The 26,947-nt window shown below is 29.9% G+C and overlaps 1 protein-coding gene across 2 annotated transcripts; it reads right to left on the bottom strand.

Moving 5' to 3' along the window:
* Positions 1 to 1,374: 1,374 nt before the first annotated feature.
* On the bottom strand, positions 1,375 to 26,354 carry LOC107451734 (caprin-1). 2 transcript variants are annotated; one of them, XM_016067925.5, is made up of 11 exons: positions 26,202 to 26,354; positions 22,795 to 22,857; positions 20,056 to 20,142; positions 19,319 to 19,480; positions 15,748 to 15,910; positions 14,017 to 14,183; positions 13,310 to 13,457; positions 7,314 to 7,735; positions 5,391 to 5,550; positions 3,144 to 3,215; positions 1,375 to 3,036 (listed from the first exon to the last, which is right to left on the bottom strand). In XM_016067925.5, the coding sequence occupies exons 1-11, from the start codon at positions 26,313 to 26,315 to the stop codon at positions 2,912 to 2,914; spliced, it is 1,683 nt and encodes a 560-aa protein (XP_015923411.2). In that variant the 5' UTR covers positions 26,316 to 26,354; the 3' UTR covers positions 1,375 to 2,911. The 2 variants fall into 2 exon arrangements, 1 of the variants encoding a protein (XP_015923411.2); XR_015434510.1 differs by lacking the exon at positions 1,375 to 3,036 and having other exon boundaries at positions 3,144 to 3,386; positions 4,783 to 5,550.
* Between the last annotated feature and the right edge of the window lie 593 nt (positions 26,355 to 26,947).

Here is a 26,947-nt window from a genome sequence, read left to right as displayed (position 1 = left end):
CCGATCTGCGAACTCAACAGCACAAAGACAGAGAACTTTAGGGCGATGGAATCAGATCATACAACACCAAAATGGGATCTGATCTCACCTGCCCTGCTAGAATGGCAATATCACTGATCGTCCTGAATATGCAGACAACCAACCATTCAATATATTTCTTATATATATATAACCAGTCTAAATATAATTAAATTCGTAAGACAAGCACTAAAATTTTATGAAGCAAATACTTACCAGAATTATAATTTTATACATAAAATTAATCTTATTAGTTATGGACACAATGAAAATGCGACTAATATTGTACAAAAGTAATTTTAGTGGGTGATCACTAAATGTATAATTTTTTTTTTTTTTACTGCAAATAATAAGAATATCACCCTTGAAATCATAAAAATTTGATAAGATTCCTGTGGGTAAGGTAAAATGCCTGAACCATGTATATAATCAGTATGAGCCCCCCTAAATTGGGACTATTACCAGTTATTTTAAATAAAATATAAAGATATTTAATCAAAATTATCTCTATTCTTCAAACCTACTTTTCAAAAATTTGCATTCAATATTCTGAGAAAATGGGATTTTCTGAACACACAAAAATCAGGACAACTACGAATTCTGCATCATATTCGTTTCCACATTTTAATTTATTTTGTTAGACACACTTACAAATGTGTTTTGTCATATTAAGTTCTCTCACAAGTTTTTAACACTAACCAATTGGTTAGGTAAACACCTAACCAATTTGGAGGAATTCTAATGTGTAATATGGAAAACTTCCTCAAAAGTTTTTCCTTTCCTGTCAATTTATGTACGTCATTCAATAACACTCTCAAAGACAAATGTGACTTGGTTCAGTGGTCAACAAAAAAGATAGAAGGTAAGAAGTATGGTCCTGGCTTTTGTCTCAAGCCAAAAATTCTTTATTTTTTTCTTTCTTGAAGATATTCTATATATGCATAGATATTTTTTTTTATTTTATTACTATTATTAAAGAATTGGGTGACAGTTACGAGTTTGCGGGTACTTGCAGCTTTTAATTGGGTGATCTTATATTGCTTATGCTCTGAGATGCAAAGAGTAAATGTCAAATATTAGTTACCTAAAGTAAAATCAGATGATCAAAAGTATATCAACACACCTACAACAGTGAAGAAAGAGGTTTCTTTTAAGAAATGTCCAAACACGTACATGTAAGTATGTCATTATTTCACAGTAGCCACATAACAAAAATTCATTTGTATATTGCAGTAAATAATTATGGAAAAAAAATGCCAGCATTTTCTGAATGATGAGTTAATTAATGCTGGACCGATACGCATTAAGAGCTAATTCTAAATAAAGTGAGTATATCAAAATAAGAATCTAATAACGTTTTCCATAAAACACTTTATTAACATTATAGCAATTCAGCTTTGGATTATCAGTTAGGACTAACACAGTTGTCCATAAACTTAAAAAATTTTACAAAAAATTAATAAAAAAAAAACTTTTTAAGCTGACGGAGCATGCATAACCTGACTACAAGACATACAATAGATACGAGTAGCAGGAGAATGCAGATTGCCAGGCATCGTGGGAAGGAAAACAAAATTTAACAATATTTTTTTTTTTTGGCAATTCCTAGACATTTAAGAGACACGGATAAACACCAACAAATACTTGTCGTTATTTTTATTTCCATCTCTGGATTTAATCTGGAATTTCTGTACACGTAACACGCAATAAGTTGAAGAAAAACATTAGGAACAGAGGAAAATAAATCCCTTCTTATCATAAGAAAAAAATAAGCAAAATATGGAAGAAAGATAGGTCAAGATGCTAAAACAAAAAGCTAGCAAAAAAAAAAAAAAAAACTCACAAAAGGTAGCAAAATTTATCACATTAAAAATGATTTCCTCTTTTTTCTCCTTTTAAATAATTTATGTTTATTTATAACATCACACTTTAGATGATTGCAGCCTTCCACATCAAAAATACTCACAATGATTTATATAATACATGAAACATTTTGTCAGATATGTCGTAAGTTAATAGAATAATCTGGCTTTTGCAAACAGTCGCCCCCATTTTGCAACACAAAAATCTTAACTGCAAGTTTTCACTATGTTCTAATCACCCATGGCACACTTTTTAGGCTTAATGCAGGCCACGTACAATTCGGAAAATTTAAAAAAGATAATCACCGCTCAATCAGTCTCATTTACAATAAGCCTAGAGTAGTAAAGGCTAACTATGAACCAAATTAGAGGCTTATTACAGTCAGTCTGTGTAGCTCATTGTACATTTTAAAATTAGACTAAAGGCATAATGACTGATTAAAATAAGCCTAAAAAATATTGGGTAGGTTAGAAAATATTAAAGACTTATCCATAAGCTTGACACATTGCAAAATACAGACAATGGTTGCAGAGCTGGATTTTTCAATTAGCCTACTACGAATACATATTTTCCCTTCAAGGAGGTTAAGGTAAGTCACGCACAGCATGTGCTGGTCCCAGCTAAACCACTGCCAGAGTGCAAGTCTTAAGGCATAATGCCCTTGACAACATGCCACAAATCACTTTTAGGCACAATGCCCATGACACGCCTTTCTATTGCACAATGTAATACTGTGTGAGACGAATGATTTAAGGAAAGTGTTTATTATTTCTTTTTTGTTCAGTGATCAGACAAAAGACAAGAATGTGAAGACTTGTCAGAAGGCCACAGCTTTGTTACATATTTTTTTTCATTAAATTTTTTAATAGTTTTTTTTTGGTAGCAAAAAATTTGAGTGCTTAAGTCCTTTTCCTTAGTGATATTAAAAAAAAAAAGAAGAAAGTTCTTTGTAGCATGGATATTCCACTGCCGCTGCCAAGTCCGAGATGAATGGTACACTGTACACCAAGAGTCAAAAATTAATTCACGGTTACTGTTGCGTTTCTTGCTCCTGAGGTCTGTTGTCTTGTTTTTGCTGATGATAATTGTTTCGTTGTTGATGAGGAGCATCTGTACGATAATTACCACGCCCTCTGTTGTTCCCGCCACCTCGACCTGAAATAGTTACAAATTTATATAGAATAAATAAAACATTACACGCAATAAAATAAAAGGCAAGCATTTATTAAAATTCAGATGATATAAAACTTTCAATGTCTTACCACGGTTATTTCTTCTAAAGTTATCATTATAGCCATTCCTGTCCCGATAATAGTTGTTTTGATATCCGCCACCTAAAATAGATATAATTATGCTACACATATTATAACAGTTTTTTTTAAACACACAGTAACAGCTATGGTAAATATAAGATTTAATACTAACATTGAATCAAAAGAATAAAATAAAATTTTATACAGTCAAAATGTAGAGTGCCGAAAAATAGTTCTAAATTTAAACATACACTATCAGGGTTCATGCTCTACTTTAGAAATAAAATTCAAGTACTTTTCAAGGACTTTTTAAGACTTATTATAAAATTCTCAAGGACTTAAATTTTAGTAAAAGATTGACTAAAATTTTACATTTTAAACTAAAATGTTTTGACGATAATAGTTAGTTGACAGTCGATAATAGCAGTACTGAAAAATAAGACTTCCATTGCTCTCTTGATTTCAGAAAGTGATCTAAGTATAAAAAAAGTAAGGGCGATTGGCATCAAGTCAAGAATAAAATTCATGATTCATAAAAACGTTCAGATTTGAATTTTGCACAATGCCTATTTTAAGCTAGGTATACAACCTCTGAATAAGCAAAAATTCGGGCAGGACGGGGGGAATGTTCTATATAATACTGCGATATCAATTAGATATTTAAAAACAACTCTGCCGGGAGATTTTTATTTAATATTTAAAGTGGCAGAAGCATTTAGACAGTGAAATTTAAATTGCTCTTAAATATAATTTTGAAATTTTGACCACTTTTCTATTAAAGAAAATTAATCAATTATTGGATGTTGCGGCTTAATTATCATTTTAAATTTATTACGGGTCAACCATTTTAAATTGAATCAGTTGCCAACTTTAACCTCAATATCTTCTGATAGTTCTAACAATTTTGGTCACTTTTGATTGTTTTAATTAACCACTCATACTTGAATTAATTTTTTTTCAGTAGCATCAATCATACGCACTTGACATGGTCACATGAACACGAATCGTAACGAGTAGTTTTCAAATAGAGTATAAATATGAAAATCGATGTTTAATATTACAACATCGATGTTTGATATTGCAACATCGATGTTTGATATTGCAAAATGCGTGAATATGAATAGCGACATTGGATTTTAAACTTGCGGAAAAAATAATCACAATATTGGGGTTTAAAAATGCTTAAGTACAAATCGCGATATTAGATTTTTAAATAGCTTTAATGGGAATTGCAAGTACAATTTTTGAATCACGCAGAAACGAATCGCAACACATAGCTTTTAAATCAGTTTAATACGAAGATCGATGATTGATATTAAAACTGCCTGAATAAGAATCGAGATTTTGTCAGAATCTGGAGTAGTTCCCAATATTTAAAATTCCTAAAATCAGCCAAACATACATAAAATCTTAAAATCATACAATACGTGTCATCATCTGAAAGGCGGGAAAGTCATTCTCTCACACTTATGTGGGTCAAAAAGTTAAACACAGAAATGCTGGAAATAGGGCTGTTTTCCTGAGTTTTTGATACTTTTCAAGGTCATTTTGAGTTTTTCAAGGATTTAATACCATTTTCAAGTACTTCTAGGGCCCCTGAAAATCAAAATGAAATTCAAGTACTTTTCAAGGCCGCGGGAACCCTGACTATTGAATAACTAATTTTTTTACTGAACAATAGAAAGGGGGTGAAACTGGAAACAATCAGGAAGATTTGACTTTTAACTAATGAAACAACTATTTTTTTGAAAATAAAATTAAAAATCTTGAAAAATTTTTAAGAAACTATAACAGCGGACAGGAAACTTTTTTTGTTTTTGTTTCCTCCTATGTGCGTTCACTGCAATTTGAGTGACCTCTCAATCATTTCTTTCACAAATTTAACCAGTTATTTATTGCCTACCCAACACCAGGCCAGAAGTTTTGATTATAAGTTTTCATAACCCGGTATCAAAATCCTGGTAATTTTTGGTAACACTCATTAATACTCGACATACACTCATCTATGTATGACATTAAATTTTGAAAACCATGAAATTTTTAAGTTTCTGAATCATTTAAGCTAAAGTGATCGGAAAATTTCATGAAAGTTTAGATATTTTGGTTTATAAAATTAGTCATGTGATAAGTCCATTCTTTATGTCATATCAAGATTATGCACTTAAATACATGGTCTATTTTTTAAAATTTAATACTCTATTTCGAAAAAGAAAAAAAAATTCCTTAAAAGAAAAAATATCTATAACATGAACAAACCTCTACTGTTGTAGTTGCCCCGGCCACGGTAGTAGTTACCGCGTCCCCTGCCTCTTCCTCGGTAGCCACCTCTGTAGTTATAATCTTTATTTTTGTCATCAGGAGCACCATTTATGTTGCCATCAATATCAAGAGCAGAAAGGTCTTCATCGCCATTTACCTTTAAGTTAAAAAAAGAGAGAAACTTATCCAATGCAATTTATAAGAGTAGTTACATACATTCTTCAAAGCAACTAAAATACATATATATATATATATATATATATATATATATATATATATATATATTACTTTAAGTATAAGACAGTATTTATCTCAATTTGTAAATTCATAAAAATCAGGAAATTTTTTGGTGTGATACATAGGGTCAGGTGGGGTAAGTGGGTATATATTAAAAAACACCTATTTTCTTCTTTTAAATTGATATAATTTGTTTGAAATTTTTCAAGATATTTAATAGGATTAAGCCAGCATTTTTCTTCAGTTTTAGAGGCCGATAAAAAAATTTGTTTACAAACTACCTATTTATGATTAACTTTATAATTTGATTAGCTTAGGCATGAATCCTTTGGTATGTAAACATGTAGAGCAGCAAAACAGTCCCGAGAAAAAAATTGCGCGAGAAGTTTGGCAAACAAAATTATTACTTTTGCATTCAAACAATTCATTAGTGGGTTGTTCCCAAGATTCATAACATTGGTTTATTTCCTTATTAATAAATATGAAAATGGAATCAACAAAGAAAAAAAATTATTTGCTTAGCAGCTCATAAATCGATGCATGAGCACATATCACCACGATTGTCACTCAAAGAGAATTCAAAACTGAATTTATTATTTGATCAATTAACACTGTCTAGCCTTATTTAACAGAATTTTTCCGAAATTTACAGCTCACTCTCTGTGAGCTGTAAATCCGAAACAAATATATTATGTTCCATCCCACATAATATATTAATGACTACTTTTTTTTCTAAAAGAGGACATATATTTTTCACTTTATTAGTTTATTTTTCCCAGCAGACAAAACAAAATTAACAGCTAACCTCATGTGTATTTTTACAAAGCCAACTTTTTCTAGGAGAAATTTACATCATTACTTATTGTTTACTTCATAAAAATAAAGTTCTTCTTTAGAGCTATATAATTTTTTAAGGAAAATAATCATAATTTAGCTTTTGCCTAGCATCTCAAAATGTCAGGAAAAATTAAAAACTGAAGCAGATGTTGAAGTTTGTCAATCCCATTCAATATTAATTAAAGGATGGAATCCAGTCCACTGATTTTTTTTCAAGACTTGTCTCAGTTCTCAGGATTGAAGAGTGACACTTAAGGCATATCTCACAATTAAAATTCTTCTACTAACACTGAAAAATGAGGAACACAACTATACATAATTTATTTCTTTAATAATAAATTATATTATTAATACGGAAATGACATTTCCCTCCAAAATTGATTAATGAGGTATTATGAGACAACATTAAATGATAGTTACATTTGTCCCTCATGCAATTATTTGAAAATAGTTGTTGTCGTAAGTCATTAAGGCAGAGGGGGTGCGATTGCTCTTGTTTTCCAATGGCACCATTTATGGCCAGGAATTTGACTTCTGCCGAACCCATACGTCACAAACAATTCCAGTTTATTCGTCCACAGATCGTACATTTGACTTGCACCAGAGAATGACCCATCTCCAATTCATTACCCCCAGAGGTATTGATTTGTTATGAGAACATCGACGACTTTGTGACCATACAGATTTAATGTGCAACAGTCACCATTAACTACACGGAGTCTCCAGCCTGCGGGATTTTAACCTCCGTTCTCACAAACGTGAGTTCAGTGCCATGCCAACCAGGCTATCCCGGCCACTCTGAAAATAGTAAAAAATTAAACTAACCAGCCACAAAACATCACTCACCGCTTGAACAGAATCAGACTTAGCCAAGTCTGCCATTTCAGGAACTGGAACTGCGACTGGCACATGTACTCCAGTTGGAGGTGCAGAGATAACAGCAATGGTGGTAGGCAAAGGTGCATGGTGAAGAGTGACGGGGACATATGCTTGCGGCATGATCATATTCTGCATCACAGCAAAGCTTTGGTTGGTGAAAGTCTGAGTAGGGATAGGATGAGAGGGGTCAAAGTCAAGGGCAGGAGGTACAGACTGAGGAGTATTGAGAGCAGGTTGGGGAAGTGAAGCATCTGTAGATTCAATGTTATTGACTGGTTTCCCATTCTCTTCAACAGGGGGTGATGAGGGATAAGAGGAGCTGGCAAAATTAGCTGATGGAGCAGGTGCCATTTGATGAACAGCTACTACAGCAGGGTCCATGTGTGGAGCTAAATATGAAAGTGAGATGTTAAATAGTGGAAATCTAACATTAAAATAGAAAAAAAAATTAGATTTAGAAGAGATTTTATTTTTAAGATAAAAAGTCACATAGGCAAAAGGAACTGAATTCCAGACGATTCAAGTACAGGGTTCATATTTGGTATACAGAAAAAAACTAGATTAGTCAAAAGAACAATTCCAAAGAGAAAAAAGGCACACAGCAATGTAATTTATTAGGTAAGTAAAGATAACATGAAATTAAAACAAATAAAGAACAATTTTTTTAAGTAACTGGTTGCCAGGTATGCATAATATACATAAGCGTGTCAACTCAGTAGAAAATTTTTTATCACATGTATATAAAGGTCAAAATTCCTCTATTCTCCATGTAGTCAATATTTTTCAAAGAAACTATTCCCAGGGATGAGAGTAGTCAGAAAGTAAAAAAGAGGAAATCCAAAAAAACAAAGAAGAAAAGAAAAAAGAAAAAAAAAAATATATATATATATAAACAAAAAAGTGCGATTGTTAAACTTGTAAACCATGTGAATATAAATACCGATATGAGACTTTTAAATCACATAAATATGAAACTCTACATGCGAAAATACAAATCATGATTTTTTAATTTTTTGATCATGATGCATAATTTTTAAATCGCGCAATATTACAACCACAAAAACGAATCACGATATTGGATTTTAAGCTCACGTGAATACGAATTGCTACATAGGGCTTTAAAAGCTCGTAAATACAAATCGCGATATTGATTTTTTAAATCTCGTAAATAAGAATCGCACTGTACAATATTTAAATCGCCTGAATAAGAATCGCAACGTTCAACTTTTAAAATCAGGTAAATATGAAAATTGAGATTTGATAATGAAATCGCGGTTTTAAAAATGCATAAATATAAAACACGATATTGGATTTTTAAATGTCGTAAATAAGAATCATAATATACGATATTTAAATTGCGTAAATAAGACTCGTAATGTGCAACTTTTAAATCAGGTAAATACGAAAATCGATGATTGATATTAAAATCGCGTGAATAAAAATCGAGATCTGAATTACGAAAATACGAGCTATCCAGCCGACAGATAAAAAATACGGAAAATCTTATTTTCTGTGCGTGAAATCGGAGAAAATAGCTAAAATAAATAAAAATACGGAAGGGTTAGCAGCTAGGGCGTAGATTGAATTTTCTGTTTATCTTTGAAAATCGTAAATAAATAAAATTATTTTACTTCAATGACTGAATTTAAAAAAAAAAAAAAAAAAAAAAAAAAAAAGAACGGGAAATTTATTTAAAAAAACGAAACTTTTAGAGAATTGGAGTTTTTGATAAAAAAGGCTGAAATTCGAGAGACAAAAAAAATCTCATCCCTGTATAAAGGTCAACAAGTTTTATCCCAAGGAAATGATTTTTAGAGAAACTTCAGAGGGAGGAAAAGGGACTTCAACAATTTCCCTCCGTGGAAAATTAAATTCCTCATAAAACATTTTAACTTGTGCAAAAAAAAAATTTCAGCGGAAATTAGCGGAAAAAATGGAAAAATCTGAAGAAAAAAAGCGGAAATCCGCGGAAGAATCTCATCCCTGTATTCCAGAAAAATCTACATCATTTATCCACTAAAGGAAAATAAAAAAATTTAATTTATTCTTGGGCATATATAATAGTTAGATAAGAAATTATAAGACAATTAAAAAAAAAAAAAAAAAAAATGAAGATGTTGATGCTATAGATGTCATATTTTCTATCTTGCAGATCCACTTTTAAACCAACTACCATTTTAGACATAATAATTAAATTATGTATAATAATAAAGATAAAGAACTATGAACACTTCTTTTCTCTGCAATTATATTATCACTTAAATACAGACATTTACTAGGAAAAAAGTAGTTATTCAATATCTAAAATTTTGAACAGAAACAATATAAGCTTTTGATACCAAAATACACTTAAATAATACCAAAAATACAGTTAAATAATTCATTCTGAATAACTTTTATTTATATCCTATTTTGGATGATTTTTTTTATGTCAACTGAATATACATATTGAAATTACAAAATAAGTAGCACTTAAACATGAAAACTTAATTAGTTTAACGTAAACTCAATTATTTTAACCTAAACATATACTGAAAAGAAGTAGCCAATTGAATCTGTTTAACAGAGGGATTTGAACATACAGTACTTAGTTCAAGTTTGGGAATATGTAACATTTACTTATGTACATTATGTAGTTATGTAACATTTACTATAGTCATTTAAAACAACTACTGCAACATATAAATCAGGGGTCTGTCTAGGTTTTTCTAAAAGGTATCTATTTTGTGAAAATTTAGAAATAATTCGTGAAAATTAAAAAATGAACACAACATGTACACAATATCATTTTAATTAGTATTTTACACCAAGTACTCAGCACACTTAGCGTACTCAGATAACAGTATACTGAGATAAAAGAACAGATTTTTATTATTAATATACTCAGACAAGTTTTGACGTTGCACTCGGTTAATACTGAGTAGTCGTAAAAATTAAATATTTACAAGTATAAATATAGACGAAGATTTTTAGCAATGAAAAAAAGAAGAAAAAAGTGTTCAAACATAAATTTATATCATGCAATCATTTACTAATACTAACTCATAAAAAAAGACAATTGTACCAAAGTTTTAAAAAGCATGTATTTTGTGAAACTACCATTTTTCTTAAAGTTGAAATTGTGAAGGTACCGCTAAATGGTAGTAAATCTGTCCCAGACAGAAAACACATGCATGATTCTTCAACGTATAATTTTATCAACTTCAGAATTGTTAAGAGGACACCATACCGCTAGAAAACTTTTCTCCATATATTCTCTTATACTTCAATAACTAATTTAAAGTACAGAGAAAATGAGTTCAGGCAAACATAGAGTAAGGCACAAAATTGCAAACATTGAAAAGAAATTTTTAAAACATGAAAATTAACTATGTGAGGATAACTTAGGATTACGCAATGGAAAAGTTCACTTCCAATAAATTGTTTGCATTCCGATTTTTAAAGTTTTTCTTCTTCCAGCAATTGAAAATTCATGGCTTACTCTACGATTGTCTGAACACACTTTAAAGTAAATGATACAAAAAGGGGAATTCAAGGAAAAAGCAAAAAGTGGCATAATTGTATAAATTAATATCAATACTCCGTATATTATCAAATAATAGTCTTATTATATGATTGAACAATGCATTATGATTTATCCACACATTATTACACCTACAAATCTAACTCTTGGTTTAAATAGTTTCCAACATTTCAAGGAATTTTTAACAAGACTTATCAGTTACAAACATTGAAAAAAAAAATTAAAAAATACTCAAAATTATGATATTTTTAACTAAAAACCTAGAAAAATTGAAATTTTAGGACCTTTTACACTTAAAAAAGTGAATGTTTTAATATTTAAATTTCTGCAGTCTCAACTTCTATACACAGGTTTTTAGCAAAAATTATAGTTTCAAGTGGTTCCAGATTTATAAAGCGAACATGAAATAACTTAAATTTTCAAGATGTTTTTCTGAGGAGCCTTTTAAGAACTTATTATGCAACTTGTTCTCCTTTTGAGTAATAGTTTGAAATTTAGGACCCTAGTATGTCAACAAAAAACTGTAAAACATAATTGAAAGCGTAAAACCCATCAACCAAAATTACATTCTAAGAATACATTCTACATTTCAAAGAACATCTGGATTTTGGCTTCTTAAAAATATTTACATTTTCAATAAAATAGAGTTATCCAAAGATGTGAACATACAGGGTATCTGATATATTTCAGATTTTCAAATTCATGACTAATTCCAAGAACTTTTCACGACTTAACCCTGCGCACAGCTTAGTTTTTATACTTTCCGGTCCTGAAATACGGGGCGATTTTTAAGTTACTTTTAGTTTAATATTTTTCATTTTAACTAATTTTTTCACCACTAAATATCAAAAATTATAAGTATGATATGAAATGCAATGTTAAAGCATCAATCTACTGGTTACTACATTAAAAAATAGGCGTTACTATCTTCCTTCAACAAATTTTTCTATATAATTTGCTACCACTTTATTAAAACTATTCCAGAAAGCGGAGCAGTTGGCATTCCTGCATATAACACCGCTGACACTCTGCAAATCCATATCTTTCGTAAATGCTTATCGCACACGGGGAACACAGGCCGGTGGCTACGCTTTAACGGGGAAATGGCAAGATCCGTTTTGAAATCAGGGGAAAAATTTCTTTGCCCGCGACTTTCACGCTACCTGTAGCGGGGGACGAAACAGATAACCCGCTCAAATCGCGGCAGCCGTACGCGGAGGGTTAATGAAGTTACTATTTTCTCCGACAAAAACACAAAAATTTAAAAAAGTATTATAAAAACATTCATTGAAATGATAAGAATAACCAAAACTGTTATACTCTGCATCTTCATATTTATAGATTTGAAACTTAAAAAACAGAGTAAAGAAAGAGTTGAAGCAATAAAATAGCTAAAAAAATAATAAAATTCAAAAGGGAACAATTTTTTGCTCTTTTTCTCTGCAGAATTACATTCTAAAGATACTTTTCTTGTTCATCGGAAAGGAAAAAAATATTGATTTTTCTGTTCTCATTTCAAAATAAAAAAATTTGCCAATGACTGGCTTGTTGGGGGAGGGGTGAATTCCATTTTAAAAATTAGATTTTTCAGCAATCGAAATCCATGACTTGTGCGGATACCCTAAACATAGCTGAGTATGTTGCATTAGCAAAATAAATTAACAAAAAATAATTAGCTTATTTTTAGCTCAAAGATTGAATAATAATGTACAATTTATTAATTTTGGACTAATCTTTCATTGTTTATGGAAAAAAATATCTAAAAAAACTAAAACATTGATTTTTTTCAATTCAGATATTTATATTTAGTTTAATTTAAAATAAAAATTATATATTTAAACCATCGAATAACAATTAATTGTTCATGGGCAAAAAATGCCCCGTTTGCACATTTAAACTCTGTTCCAAAACTAAGTTAAATATCAATAAATATGAAAGAAAAAAAAAAGTAAAAGAAAATTATTTGACAGATGTGGTGCACACCATATTTGCAAGTTTTTGACTTTAACCTTTTCTTAACATCAGTTTCCAACCATTTCATTTTGCAATTTTTTGTTTATGGAAATGGGTTTAGTGTTTACATTTCTTAAAAAACTGTTTGTCTGTAAAAATAAAATTATTTTTTTTCTTGGTGAAAAAAAAAATCAATACGTTAAAGACATAGTACTTAAAAGCAACCTTAGTAAAACAATTTTTTTAAATGATAGTTTAAATTTAAATTTTTTTTAATGTAAACTCATAATTATTTTCTTTAATGTAAACTATAATTATTAATAAACTCATAATTATTTATTTATTTATCATAATTATTTTATCTGCACCACTTACATTACTTTCAAATAAAATTTAAATATACCATGCATTTTCATGACATCATTTCTTTTTCACTTAATCATTTTAAAAATTGTATATGATAATTGAAGTACATAAAAATAATCACCATCAAGATCTATTTGGGATTCTTGAAGAAAGTTAAAAGAGCCCTGTTGCTCAAGCACTTCCTGCAATGGACCACTTTGAGCACTGGCAGGTGCTTCCACAGGCACTTGTTCATCAACATTGCTCTCAGGCTCAACAGCATATTCAATCTAAGGGAGTAAACACTTAATTAAAATACGAATGCAGGTTTACAAGATAATAGCATTTTAAATATTAGGTCAATAAAACTGTTATAACCTACCTCATATATAATATTTTTGCATTTGTGAAAATTAAAAATTTTAATAAAAAATCAACACAAAAGTATGGTAAAAATATGGATTTATGGCTTCTTATGGGATATCAAAATAAAATTTTAAGAAAAAGTATTTTGTGAAACTACCGTTTTACCTAAAGTTGAATTTGTGAAGGTACTGCTCAACGGTAGTAAATTTGATCTGAACAGGCCCCTGGTTATACAATAAATTTAATTTTTCTAAAACCTCTCTAACACAACTTTAAATTTTTAATGCAAATTCGTCTAAAAATTAACTAACACTTAAACTTATTAAAACTTTTACACCCCATCTTTATATACACTTAATCTCTTTCCAACCTTCTAATTGAAAAATGAATAAAATCAAACTGCTGTCTGCTTAAACTAATTATAGATACATAAACAAGTGATTTAAATCATACCAGTTCTATCTAATAAAGTAAGATACTCACAGTGCAGTCAGATTCAACAGAATTATTTTCTTGGGGAACAAATTCATGATCAGTTTGTTCATTTGGCATCTCATCACTGGAAGCTTCACTTTCCTCAACTGTTGTAGTGGGACGTGAAAAATATCCACACTCTTTGATCTTCACAAGAGTCTCTTTTAAATTTTTATCTTCATTTATGTTAAGGTGTTTCTATTAAGTATGCAGAATAACATGGTTGGCCACAAATTTACATAGTCATCACTGAGCATGCATGAGAAATTAGGAAGAAAAAAATGGTGCAGGCAATGGTGGAATAAATGTCTGGTTAACGAGATTTTGAGTAAGTAATGAAAGTTAAATTTTAGATTTGCAGCAGTCCGTGAATCGGCAGAATTACATGCCTGCATAAATATATTTTCTGCACACAAAAATTGGTGATTTTTTTAATCTTTTGAAAGGTATTGGATCTTTTTATTTACATAATGAAACTTTGGAAAAAATAAATGAGCATAAAAACTGACAATATTTTGTTATAAGACTAGAATTTACAACTAGTATGTGCAGTATAGGTTACAAAACTTGTTCTAAAAAATATGAATCAGCAGTATTACATGCCTGTATAAATATATTTTCGGCACACAAAAATTATTTTTCAGTTTTTATTTTTAAGGAAATAAGTAGAAATATTTTGTAGAAATATGCAGTTTTAGGAGGAAGGGGAAGAAAAAAAAAACTGTAGACACTAAAATTGTTTCAAAATGTTATTGTATATTAAAATCTCAATTGGAAAAAATTTTTATTACTAAAAGCCAATCTGAAGATATATTCCTTTGAAACTTGGAATTATGTTTTTATCTTTTTAATTGAATTGTTTCCCTAGTTCTGGACTACTTCCACTAAACATTTTTTTTTTTCCTTTTTTGAAAATCAAATAAAATTACTTTAAATAAACTGAATAAAGAGGACAAGTCAAAATGACTTTTAAGATTTAACTTCGCCTAATAAGTATATCATCTTCAATTCACACACATAAATTTCACTTATAAGTCAAAAATTAAAAACAAAATATTGGATAGAATAGATAAGGTATTTAAATTGCGTCCGTACAATTTGTGGATACAGCCCCACAGCTCAATATATAATTATTACAAAGAATTATTTAACAAGAAGGTGTGGCGCTGCGGTCTGATTTGCGAAGTCCGAATATACGAATCACTGACGTTGGATTATGTCGCTTGCAGCCGATAATTGTTGTACGACGTAGACCTCACACCTGAATGGAGGTTTCCTCGGAATACATGCGTGACGTGCGAAATCGGCGAAACGCGCACAGGATGATTTCTGATATATCTTGGCCGCCTCTCCATAGCTCTCTCTTCGTCGGTTCGTGAGTAACTAGCTAGCAGTTAGGCATGTTCTTGCCGGTTACTCATTTGCAGCTTTTTCTATGCTGCATGAATGTTAAAGCTTGAATGCTTGAGTGTTAATAAAGATAGAATTGGACTGGGACTTATTTGAACTGGGAGTGTTGTTTATGAAGTGACAAGACATAAACCTGTAGTTCTTTCTCATGAACATTTTCACGTGGAAAGTTACACGAGAGTTGGAGTCAGATTTCTTCCCAGAGTTCAGGTGGGATTCTACCAAATATACTAACCTCCACAAAGGAAATGAAGGGAGGGGGGAACAATTTCATTAATTTGCAGGAAAGTTGCACACCACAAAAACTAATGTGAGTCAATAAAAGGATACAGGTTGTTCCAGCGATTTCCTTATTTTTGCCCTCCACTAGAAAGATATGGTTCTCAGCCAAAACATGGTAATGACTAGTTATATCTGACTGTTCAGTTGGCAACCTGGGTCCGATCAATTTGAAAAGCTGGTCCAGTTGGGACAACTGCTCACTCGTAAGTTGCTACAACAAATATATAAACATTCAACACACATTAAATATATATCTATATATATATTATGAGAAATCAAGTACATCATATTCATAAACATAAAATTAATAAAAACATAGCTTACATGGTTTGAAATTGTCAAACAATTTTTTTTAATAATTAAATTACCAAAGTCAGACGTGCCAACCTAGCAAAATTAACATTCAGGAGTTTCCCTAACAAGAATTCAGGAGATTTCAGGAGGGGTAAAAAAAGGTGCATGGTATGCAACATTTGGCACTTCTAAGGAATTTTAAGTAAAAAATTTATTAAATATAAGAATGCAAGAAATTTTACACACTAATAGAGCAATAATTGTTTAAAAATATTAAATGGAAATAAAATAATTAAACACAGATTTAGCAACACAAAACTATATTAGGTAGATACTCTTTAAATACCATTTCCTTAATAAAACATTATTCAAAAACCCGACACTGTAATAAAAATACACAAAAACTTTTAAAAAATAAACAAATTGAATAAGTATTTTATTTTAAAAACCCAATTCAATACTAATGTCTGTACAATAAAGAACCAATTATCCGGGATGCTCGGGACCATCGCTATCCCGGATGTCTTAATTTCCCGGTTTCCTGGATCGACAAAAAAGTGTCGTTAATCGATGTTTTATCAAACCCAAATTACAAGGAAAAAATGTAAACACATTTTAAAGTAAGAGAAAAAAAAAAAACACTCCTAAATCTAAAAAGGAAAAAAATTGTAGAAAAATAAAATTTAAAAGAATAAAAAAATTTGCAAGTTTAGACAAGAAAAACAAGTTTAAAAAATAATTACGATTCCTAAATCAACTAATAAACAAAACCAATGATTAAATAACGCAATATATTTCATGGGGGGGGGGGGGGGCGAAAATAAAAGGAAAACCTATTAATCTAAATAAAAACAACACTTGAAAATTATCGAACCGAAACGATAGTTAAAAAACGGCACTAGCATAAATATTAAAACCTAGAACAAGGCAAGATCAACGGACTTTAAAAAAAAAAAAACTAATGAAAAAATTTGGTAATACAAATAATTTTATTGAGTGCAAAATTTATCATGAAAAAGAAAAAAAAAAACCGTAGTGGAATCAGAAAAACGAAACTGCAATCTGCTTCATAAAATAATTGTATGCTTAAATTAATAAACAATTCTTTTTTTTTTATTTTTTTTTTTATAAAAACGCGATTTTTAATTAAAGCAGGTGTGATTCCACATCAAGAAAAACTTGCGAATGATACCGCATATAGAAAAACATTTTATTTTTATTAATAGATGTCAAATAGATAAATATATTTTTCTCTTTCATCTTCTGTTCACTGATATGCATGTGCAATGCATTTTCCCCACCCCCTCGTAAATCAAACTAGCAAACGAAATCATCATGCCACTCCTTTGAGTTTAACGACCTAAAAGAGAATAAAGATCTAAAATCTTCAAGGTCGCGGAAGAAACGACGTTTCTCTGGGTAAACGGGGAAAAAAATTCTTCCCTTCCTCACATTTTCCTCTACTCAACTTCAAGGATTAGTCCAGTTTCCGCTTTTTTTTTCTTCATATCGTTTTAGTTCAAAATGGCGGGAGAACCGAGCAAATTTTTTTTCCGGATTATCTGGATACCAGATAAATGGTTCTCTACTGTATGCATGAAAAAAAGAGTTGCAGACTTAGCTCTCCGCAATTAAGTCTTGCTAAAGTCATTGGTACATGATTTGTTGAAATTGATCCATACTTCCGGTTCAACTTAAGACATCCTTGAATTTTTTTCTTTTTTTTAAATATACGAAGACTAAACGAATAATTGATATCACGTTGCTAGTTTACGAGCTTGTTGCCAACCGTGGAAAAATACGCATTAAAAACTATAAAAACAGCAAGATACAATATCAATTCCAACTATCGAGAGTACGAGTTTCCCGACTCCTGAACGGACGTCACTCGATAACGACATGTGACGTCATTGCATTCAACTCCACACGAAAGAAGAGGAAGATTTCACCCGCCCCCAGTGTAAGGGGGCGGGTGAAATAGGAGTGTTTTTAGAGGTAACGTTGAAGAGGGGGGAAAATAAAGCATGTTCAGCTACGCTTCAGGCACATGGTAGTTTGATAAGAGGGGATGGAATTCAAGCTGAAAGAAAAACTTACCTTCGCACTCGCGGAAAAATTAGGTAATTTTGAGTTTGGCCGTCGATCGCAGTAAAATTCGGGAGTTTTTCAAATCAATTCCGGAGGGCGGGAGAATAACTCAAAATTCGGGAGACTCCCGCAAAATGCGGGAGAGTTGGCACGTCTGCAAAGTATAACCGAAGAGATTTAGGTAATAGGATAAGTAATTTTCAAGTAATTGTAAATGTCTTTTTCATGCAGTAAATAAGATGTTTTCATGTAATATGCTCTTTACAAATATGGGGAAAACTTGTAGAGCATTAACATAGTTTGAGGTAAAAATTTTATCTTTGGAAAGTGAGCAGTTTTCCAACTATATTCTAACACTCATTATGCAGAAAGAGTAGTTAATTGGGGATGTACGTTAAACTAAAAAAGGAATGGGAAAAAAATATTTTGAAGATGCTCATTCAAAACTTGTTTTCCACTGGTATCAATATTCGAATGCTATAAGAACATGTTGATCACAAGGTATTTTAGCTTGTCAATCACTTTATTTTATAAAAATTGCAATTATTTCCATTAGTCTCCTCGAGGAAAATTTTAATGCAATATGCGTGATTGGAATATCCAAAAGATTACACAAACTGAGAAATATTGATGAAAATATAAGGTAATTCGTGACTAAATTGACAAGTATATCTGTAACAGCATGGAAACGAATAAAAAGAAACAGCTTCAAATATTACAATTTAGTGAATTAACTGCCTCTTAGACTAGAAGGATACCGTGCTGATTTACAACATCACTAGGCAAAGTTCACGCTTTTCAGACAGCATTTCTTAACAAGTTTATTTATTGATTTTTTTAAAAATTACTTTGCAAATTACCAAAATCTTTGAACAATTTATAGAGAAAATTTAGCTATGATATTGGAAAGACATGATTTTAATTTATTTTAAATAAAACATTTTGTTAAACGAATTACAGTGCTGAATTTAATAAATACTTTAGAAAAGTAATGAAACAATCACAAACCATATTCTATTTGATTATCAATATCAATAAAAATACAGTATTTTCTCAATGTTTATATATTCATTAACACATATTTATCATTAATATTTAAATACATTTATAATAAACTTTCCAATTTAATATTTGTCTAGATAATTTCACTGTCATAGCTGTTGAAAAGCTGGTCTAGCAGACCAGCTTCTCCAAAGCCCTTCAAAATAAAAGATTCTGGAATAGAAAATCAACTTACAACAGCTCCATTTTCTCCATTTAAGAAGTCACTTCGGACATCTTCATCTTGGAAACAGGATAGGAAGTGACTATATATGAATGCCTCTTGCAATCTTTGAACCTCATGTTGTTGCCTTTCTAACTGTTCTTTTTTGGCAAGCTTCTTTACTTGCCTTGCATGCTATAAAATCATAAAAAAGTTTACCCCTTTATCTGAATGACAAAGAAAAATTATTAGATTGATTTATATGAATGCAAAGAAGTCCTTCCCAATTTTAAAGAAATACAGTATTAACAGAAAATATGTGGAGATGATTTTATAGCAATAAGCTTACAAAATATAAATAATTTAACAGGCACTCAAAAATCTGTAAATTAATAGAGAAAGAGAATATATATAGAATTAATAGAACAAAAAATTAATAGAATGTAAAATTGCATGTATAATTTTTAACTGCAAATTTTTGTCAATCTTAAAATGCAATGGAATAAGTCCTTCAGCAGAGAAAGTGCTTTGAAAAAGTAAAATTCTTTCTGATGGACAAAACAATCAAAATTGAGATTTTGAGTTTAAAAAAAATTAAACCAATGCATGCAGTATAACATTAAATGAAACATTAAAACTTAAAGAAATTACCACTCAATACAAACTTAATTGCAAGTATGTTTTTGAAACTAACTTTATGATATTCTAGATCTATCACCTTATGACAAGTTCAATTTAAAAAATCTAACAAAGTGTTATGCAATGCTTACTTCTTGTGCCATTCCTTGTACAGACTTTGTTAACTCTTTAAACATCTCCAAGCAACTCAAAACTTCACCATACTTACTAACAGCCATCTAAAAATTAGATTCATTTATCAATGATTAATTTCAAGTAATTAAAATATATAATATAAAAATTTTGACTTTACGATTGGTCAGCAATAAATATCATAAAAATAGCTTAAATTTAAACAAATTTAACTTTGCTAGAATTTTCACACTAAACAGTATTTGATTATAAAAATTAGTAAGTTATCAGTAATGTATTAATATGTGATTTGTAGTAGCTAGCTCAAAGAAATATCATCAGTTCATACATATATTACTCAATTAAGTGGGGTATTTGAATATGTGGGGAAATTTTGCTTGCGCCATTATCCCAGTGATAACTAATACCTCAAAAAGAAAAAAATAATCAGTACTAGTTTAAAATAATTTAATGCTAGCAAAAAAAATTTTCTCCCTTAAATAAAGCAAACACAAAATGAAAATATGGATAAATATACTATAATACAGTGGCAGTTATATTGAATATCATATATGAAAGAAGAAAAAAGAAACTTTCCACTTGAATTACAAAACCTTTTCACATAATTTTATGTTTTGATATAGAAATCCATATATATTAAATTATTTTTCCATAGTGTTTTGTGAACATTTTTCAATCTCCTTTTTTAAATTATAAATAAAGAACATTATCATTATAGCCCCCACCTTGATTCTTGAAATGCCTTCTTACAAATTATCGACTGTTGTAACTCACCTTAAAGATGACTGAGAATTCACAGCTTGATCATTTTTTTTTTAAATAAAAACATGCAACTCTTTTGGCCAAAAAAAAGTCTTAGTCATTTTTTTCTCTTTGCTTAGTAAATTTGGTTTTCCTGAAACTTTTTTATGACAGATGAAATACTGATTCCTTCATGCTTGTTTTTTTAAGAGACAAGAAAATCTATCAATATCGTTCTTTTTATCTGAATCCCAAAATTTCAACAGTTTATTAATTATTTCTTGCTTATATAGCACTTTAAATGCTCTTATTTTTCCCTGATCAAAGGGCTGTATTTTGGCCATTGTGTTTGCAGAAGAAATACCACTTTTATATTTGAAAGCCGAATTTAATCCTTGACTTGCATGTCTACAAACAGAATATTCCTTGATTTGTTTTTACCAAGTCACAGTTCAAATTTGTAAAATGCAAATTATATACACATATTTAAAAAAGTTTTTTAAATATGTGTATGTAATTTGCATTTTATACATTCTTGAGACATTTGGGCATCTTACTTTTTTTTAATGACAAGTAGCTCAATCTTATTATCACCTTTTGCATTATTGAACAAAAATGTGATTGACAGTTTATTACTTCTCTTTAATCCTTGAATTTCTGTTATGGCAGTTTTTCTAAAGCAAGATGGCCATTTGTATAGCTCTAAATAATAAATTAGCCCTGTTGCAACTAAAAACATCAATCTAACATCGAATAAGAATCACATTTAACACCATGATCACAAACTGTTTCATTTACCAAATCTCATTCCCCATGTAGATCTTAAATTTAACATTGTTCCTTGGCTGTAATTTATATTACCATGCTTAGGAAGTAGAAAGTTTTTCAGTATTTTTAAGCAACTTTCCCCGCTTTTTGCATAACTATAGCACCATTGATCAATATCAATTTTATCCTCTTAAGAGTGAAATCATACCAGTGCAGTTTGGTTGATTTCACCAAAATTAGATTTTATTTTCCAATATCGGTCAAATCTTCCATTATATCGCCATTCTTTTTCTATCTTATGAGCACTTTTCTTGATGTTTGGTACTTTAGCTAATTTTAAACATAATTTAGTTAATTTTTTAATTAACTTTAAAAATTTTTTTTAAATTAACAGTTTGCATTTTCCCACTTCTTATCGCTTCCAAAACCCTTCATTTGTCGCACAAATTTAAACTCTTTTTTGAAATCATATTTCTCTACCCTATAAAATTAAAAGCAAAGATGATATCATACAAACTATAACAGGACATAACCAAAAATTGCTTTCAACCGGGTTGAAACTCAACTATTCCCACTAAAAAGCTGATGCTATGCAGAGAAACTGGAGATCTTCCTAAAACACAGGCTCCTACAGGTAAAAACTCTATGGAAAAGTGACACGTGCCAGCCATAGCCGACTCCACGACTATGACTCCTTTTACTCAAAATTCTGTTTAACTCACATTCCAAAGACCTTTCCTTATAGGACTTGGTCCATCACAATAAGAACTACAGTGCTTCAGCAGAAGATGAATTACCATCTTAAAAAAAGAAAAGAGTAAGTCTTAACGGTAAATAGCGCTGCCAGAATATCATAAAACAAATTTCTCTTTTGGCGAAACACTACAAATTTGACTGTTGAGGTCTGTGCCATATCTAAGATATAATTTATCGTAAATTTTTTTTTACAAAATATTAATAAAATCATACCAGTATTTATTGCAGCTACAATACATCTATAATAAAGTGTTTCGTTCCCGGATGACCATAATCTTATAAGTGGGATATTGGTTACAAATATGATTAAGCAGGGTAAACAATATGTTTATACTTCGTGAAAAATAAATAGGCTTCTCAAGGTAATGCAATTTTCTTACTCTCCCTTAACATGGTTTCAGCAAATTTTAACTCAAGCCAGCATATTCCAACAACACATCTAACCAAAAAAAAAAAAAAAAAAAAAAATTTACCTTCTGATCTTCATTCAACTCTTTACCATTTTCTACATCACTACGGTAATTGTCCAACTTAATCTACAAAAAGGAAACCAATTATTAATATTCAAATATTTAGACACAGACAGCAAGTTAACAAAAATTGAGAAAACTGTAATTAATTTAAACACATGAGAATAGAATTATCAGTAATCAACATAGGTAATAAAAACAATTTACTTTATTTTCAATTATGTATGCTTTCACACAATTATGTTTTGATAATTTATCTTTAAAACATAATTACCCAACTGAGGGAGGAAGCTATTCCCAGTGTATTTACATTAGCATAGGCAAAGTGTAAGGCTAATGCTTTGAAGAACTACCAATCTCAGAAATTCCAAAGTATGATATGTGCGACTAGGACATAGCGTAAAAAGCTTAACAATAGATATTAAAATAAATAAATTAAACCACACATTCTTTGAATCAATATATATTATGTAACTCTTTTAACCCTTAGAAATTTAAGTAATAAATTATTGACTTTAGTAAAACTGATTTGGTGACTGGCTTAGCATTTTTAAAGAATGGTATATAAGCGTTTTTTTTTTTCTTTCTTTTTCTTTACAAATTCCGTAAAGTTTTTTTTGATAAAAAAAAAAAGAAAAAAAGCCTGGATTTTTATTATGTGACTGAATATTCTCTCACACCTTATATTCTTGTGAAGGTTGGTTAACAACACCAGGAATCAGTTAATTTTCCTCCTATTGATTTTATACCATTTTATTTCAATCCCATAACTCTTACAATACAGTAGATTTTATGAGTTTTCAATTTTTATTCTTTATGCAGAGAATCAAGTGTACAGTTACTGAAATATAGTGTTTTAACATTATCAGCTCATATATATATGAAATAGGAGAAAACCCTATATTTTCATTAATGGTCTGAAGTACCTATTAATGAGGCTGCAACACATTCGAGTAACTAGATTTTCTAAAATTGAATATATTCATTCTGCTACATATAATTTTATATTATTAATTTAAAGTAAGCTGTCTGGCTCTTTTATTTGACAGTTAAAATTGAAAACAAAGTCTAAATACTCTAAGATGGTCAAGTCAATTTCAGTATGTGATGCTAAAATTACTGAGATTTCCCAAAGAATAAATAAATAAAAAATACTAATGCATTTAAAAATATTCATATAAGCTAAAATTACAACAAAGTGCACAAACATTTGAATTTTTTACTTTAAATCAACTGTTTTTTTTTTTTAAAGATTTTCACCAATTTTTAAAATTTAATTATAATAAGTCAAAAGTGCATTATAATTTACAGCATCTGTGAAATGATCTTTTATGAACCTCAAACCTTTTGTGAATTTTTAAGAACACAAACTAAAAAGGCAGTGAAAAGTTAATGCAACTATGGGGATTTTTAAAGCAAATAACAAAAAAGAGTCCAGGAGAAATTTTTCTGACTTTTCTTAATTTCAGCAAATATCATAAGATTTATAATCCATTCTAAATAAATTTCGATCATACATTTGCTTGCATTTCACAATTTTTAATGCAGCGATAGACATAATGTATTGTGTATTTTTTTAAATTATGTTCTGATTAATTAGAAAATTTAACAATTAAAAGTAAACTTAGAAAAGAAGCTTAAATAAAATCATAAACTTTATTTCAACTACTAGCATTAAAAGTAACATTAATGTGTAAATATACAGATATTATTTACTATCTTGACATATAAACATCAAGTGGAATAAGTAAGCAAACTAATGTAGTTTTACCATTTAATTATAACAATAAAAAATTAATAAATGGTGCATTATAATTAATTTTTTTCTAAGATTAGAAAATCTGTGTTAACATGACAGGGTTCCTACTCTTTCAACAAACCAATTTTAAGGCAATTGTTTTGATAAAATTAGGGACTTTTTGTTAATCATCGAATATACATATGCCACCAGAGACTGTGCAAATTATTTACGTTCTTAAAAAAATAATAAAAACAATTTTATTATAATGTAAGCACTGATATAATTGTATTAATTAACAGGGCTTGCCAAAGAATTACCAAGCAATTTCAATTACCAGGCAAATCTGCTTATCCTTAAGAAATAAAAATAACAGCATAACAATCTAAAACTATTAGAATCATGAATTTTAAAAAATGTTATGCTTCCTATAAATTTACAGTTATTTATTACACATTGAAATATTATACAAATTTATTTAATCCAAGTTTTTAGGAAGTAGTTTTCATTGTGGATTCTAGTTCAATTTTTTTCTTTCTTTCTGATACTTCTTTTCTTAGCATTATACTTAATTCCTACAAGCAGATGCATTACCAGTAGAACTGAATTTCTTGAATCCTGTCAGTTTTGAAAGTTAGTATAGATCTTTTACTTAGGTACCTTAACACTGCCCTCTCCCCCTAAAAAAGCACCATCTTTTCCATGTGCAGTATTTCCCTTGTCCAAGCTATTCTATTCTTTTAGAATGCTTCACTCTCCTCATAGAGCATCATTCTAGGCAAAGGGCAGAATATATTAATGAAAGGACATGCTTTCTTTCTACACACACATTAATTTCTGTCCCTCTAAAAGGCTTTACTCTCAATGCACGGTCTAATTCTAAATGATAAGAGAATGACATTTTGTTACAAATAATTGAACTGAAAAATTGTTCCTATCAACTATAGTGATGCTAAAAGATAAAGAACTTTTAAAAACCTTGAACAAAAGTTAAGTACTTTAAAGGGTCAAATTTTCCAAAATAAAAATTAAGCAGTTTTAAAGGACCATGGGAACCCTGCAGCACTTACTTTTGCTGAAAATGTGCTAAAAACATTCTGATCAAATGCACAAAAATTAAAAATGCCTTAATTGTATACAAGAAAAAAGAAATAATAAAGAGGCATTTGAATGTTAGCTATCTAGCCAGCTTAGTAAATTTAATTTAACAAAGCGCTTTTTTCTGAAAATGTTTGAGCAAATCCGAACAAAGAAACGTGCTCTAGGTTACAACTGTTTTAGTCACTCATTAAAAGCTTTAATTTCCATAACCATTACGAAGTTGACCAATCACATTAACAAAAAAACTCAATGTTTATATGATTAACACTGGTATCAATATAATAAATATAAACTAAAACACATATGCCGACTAATTTTGGCAATCAATAACACACCGCCATATTTGGTAAATATTGTGATTCGTTGCATAATAAAAAAAACGTCAATTAAAAAGAGACTAATTACAGCAAAGAGGAGGTACTGAAAATTAACATTGTTTATGGAATAAATGATAGGTAAACAAAGAATTAATTTAAACGAAGAAAAGCCCGTGGGATAAGCCTAACAAAGGCTGAACATGCGTAGTTTTCAAATTTCAAGCAAACACTTTTTATTTGAAAAACTATATTACCTTTCGCTTTTCTAAATTTCTTATACGCTTTTCCAGCATATTTGAGAAGTATTTTACAGGATCAGTTACCTCAATTGAGGTAACTTTCTCGATTTTGGCAGAGGCGGACGGCATCCCGATGCAGCAGTTTTCTTAACCAGACCGTGTTGTTGTGGTAAAAAAACGAGAAGAAAACACATTTAGCTTAACTGTTGCCATTCAAATAATCATAAAAGTACAACTGAAGGAATATTCTTTTGACGTCTGAAAGGAAACCTTCATTTACGAAATAATACCATTTTCAATCAAAAAAATAATAACTAATCAAAATAACTTTACGACCTATGAAAATTTATTACATTTTGTAAAACCTTAGACATTTTTAGAATTCGCAAGCTAAAAGCGCAAGTAATGTACTCCCTAATAATCCACAGTACCATCTTGTGGAAAAAGAAATTTTCTGTACAATCGGGAACAGAAATTTCCATTGACTGTCTTGTAACTTTGCACCCAACTTAGATGACGGACAAACCCATCTTTGAGAAGGACTAATTTAGTGAATAATACCAGCATTGCATGGAGGTAAAAATCACGAAAATATTTTAAGAATAAAAAATGACAACAGCCATTTTTTCCGGACTCTCACAACCATTATAATTTCTATAAAGTGTCATTTCTATAAATTCACAAAAAGAGAAAGATTAAAAGCAGTTACTTTTTTAAAAAAAAATATTCCTTCCAGTTACACTTCTTTTCTCTGATCACAA

The sequence above is a fragment of the Parasteatoda tepidariorum genome, chromosome 6, assembly GCF_982258835.1.
Source record: "Parasteatoda tepidariorum strain Cologne lab strain chromosome 6, Ptep-v5.0, whole genome shotgun sequence".
Taxonomy (NCBI): domain Eukaryota; kingdom Metazoa; phylum Arthropoda; class Arachnida; order Araneae; family Theridiidae; genus Parasteatoda; species Parasteatoda tepidariorum.
This window is presented reverse-complemented; position numbering and strand designations above follow the sequence as displayed.

What these genes read in the sequence shown, in the direction of transcription:
- LOC107451734 (XM_016067925.5), bottom strand. Translation starts at nt 26,315, where the DNA reads ATGCCGTCCGCCTCTGCCAAAATCGAGAAAGTTACCTCAATTGAGGTA. An exon ending in GGAAATCGCTGGAACAACCT is followed by an intron (nt 14,184 to 15,747) that starts GTATCCTTTTAT and finishes ACATAAATGAAG; the next exon opens with ATAAAAATTTAAAAGAGACT. An exon ending in CTTTAGAAGAAATAACCGTG is followed by an intron (nt 3,037 to 3,143) that starts GTAAGACATTGA and finishes TAACTATTTCAG; the next exon opens with GTCGAGGTGGCGGGAACAAC.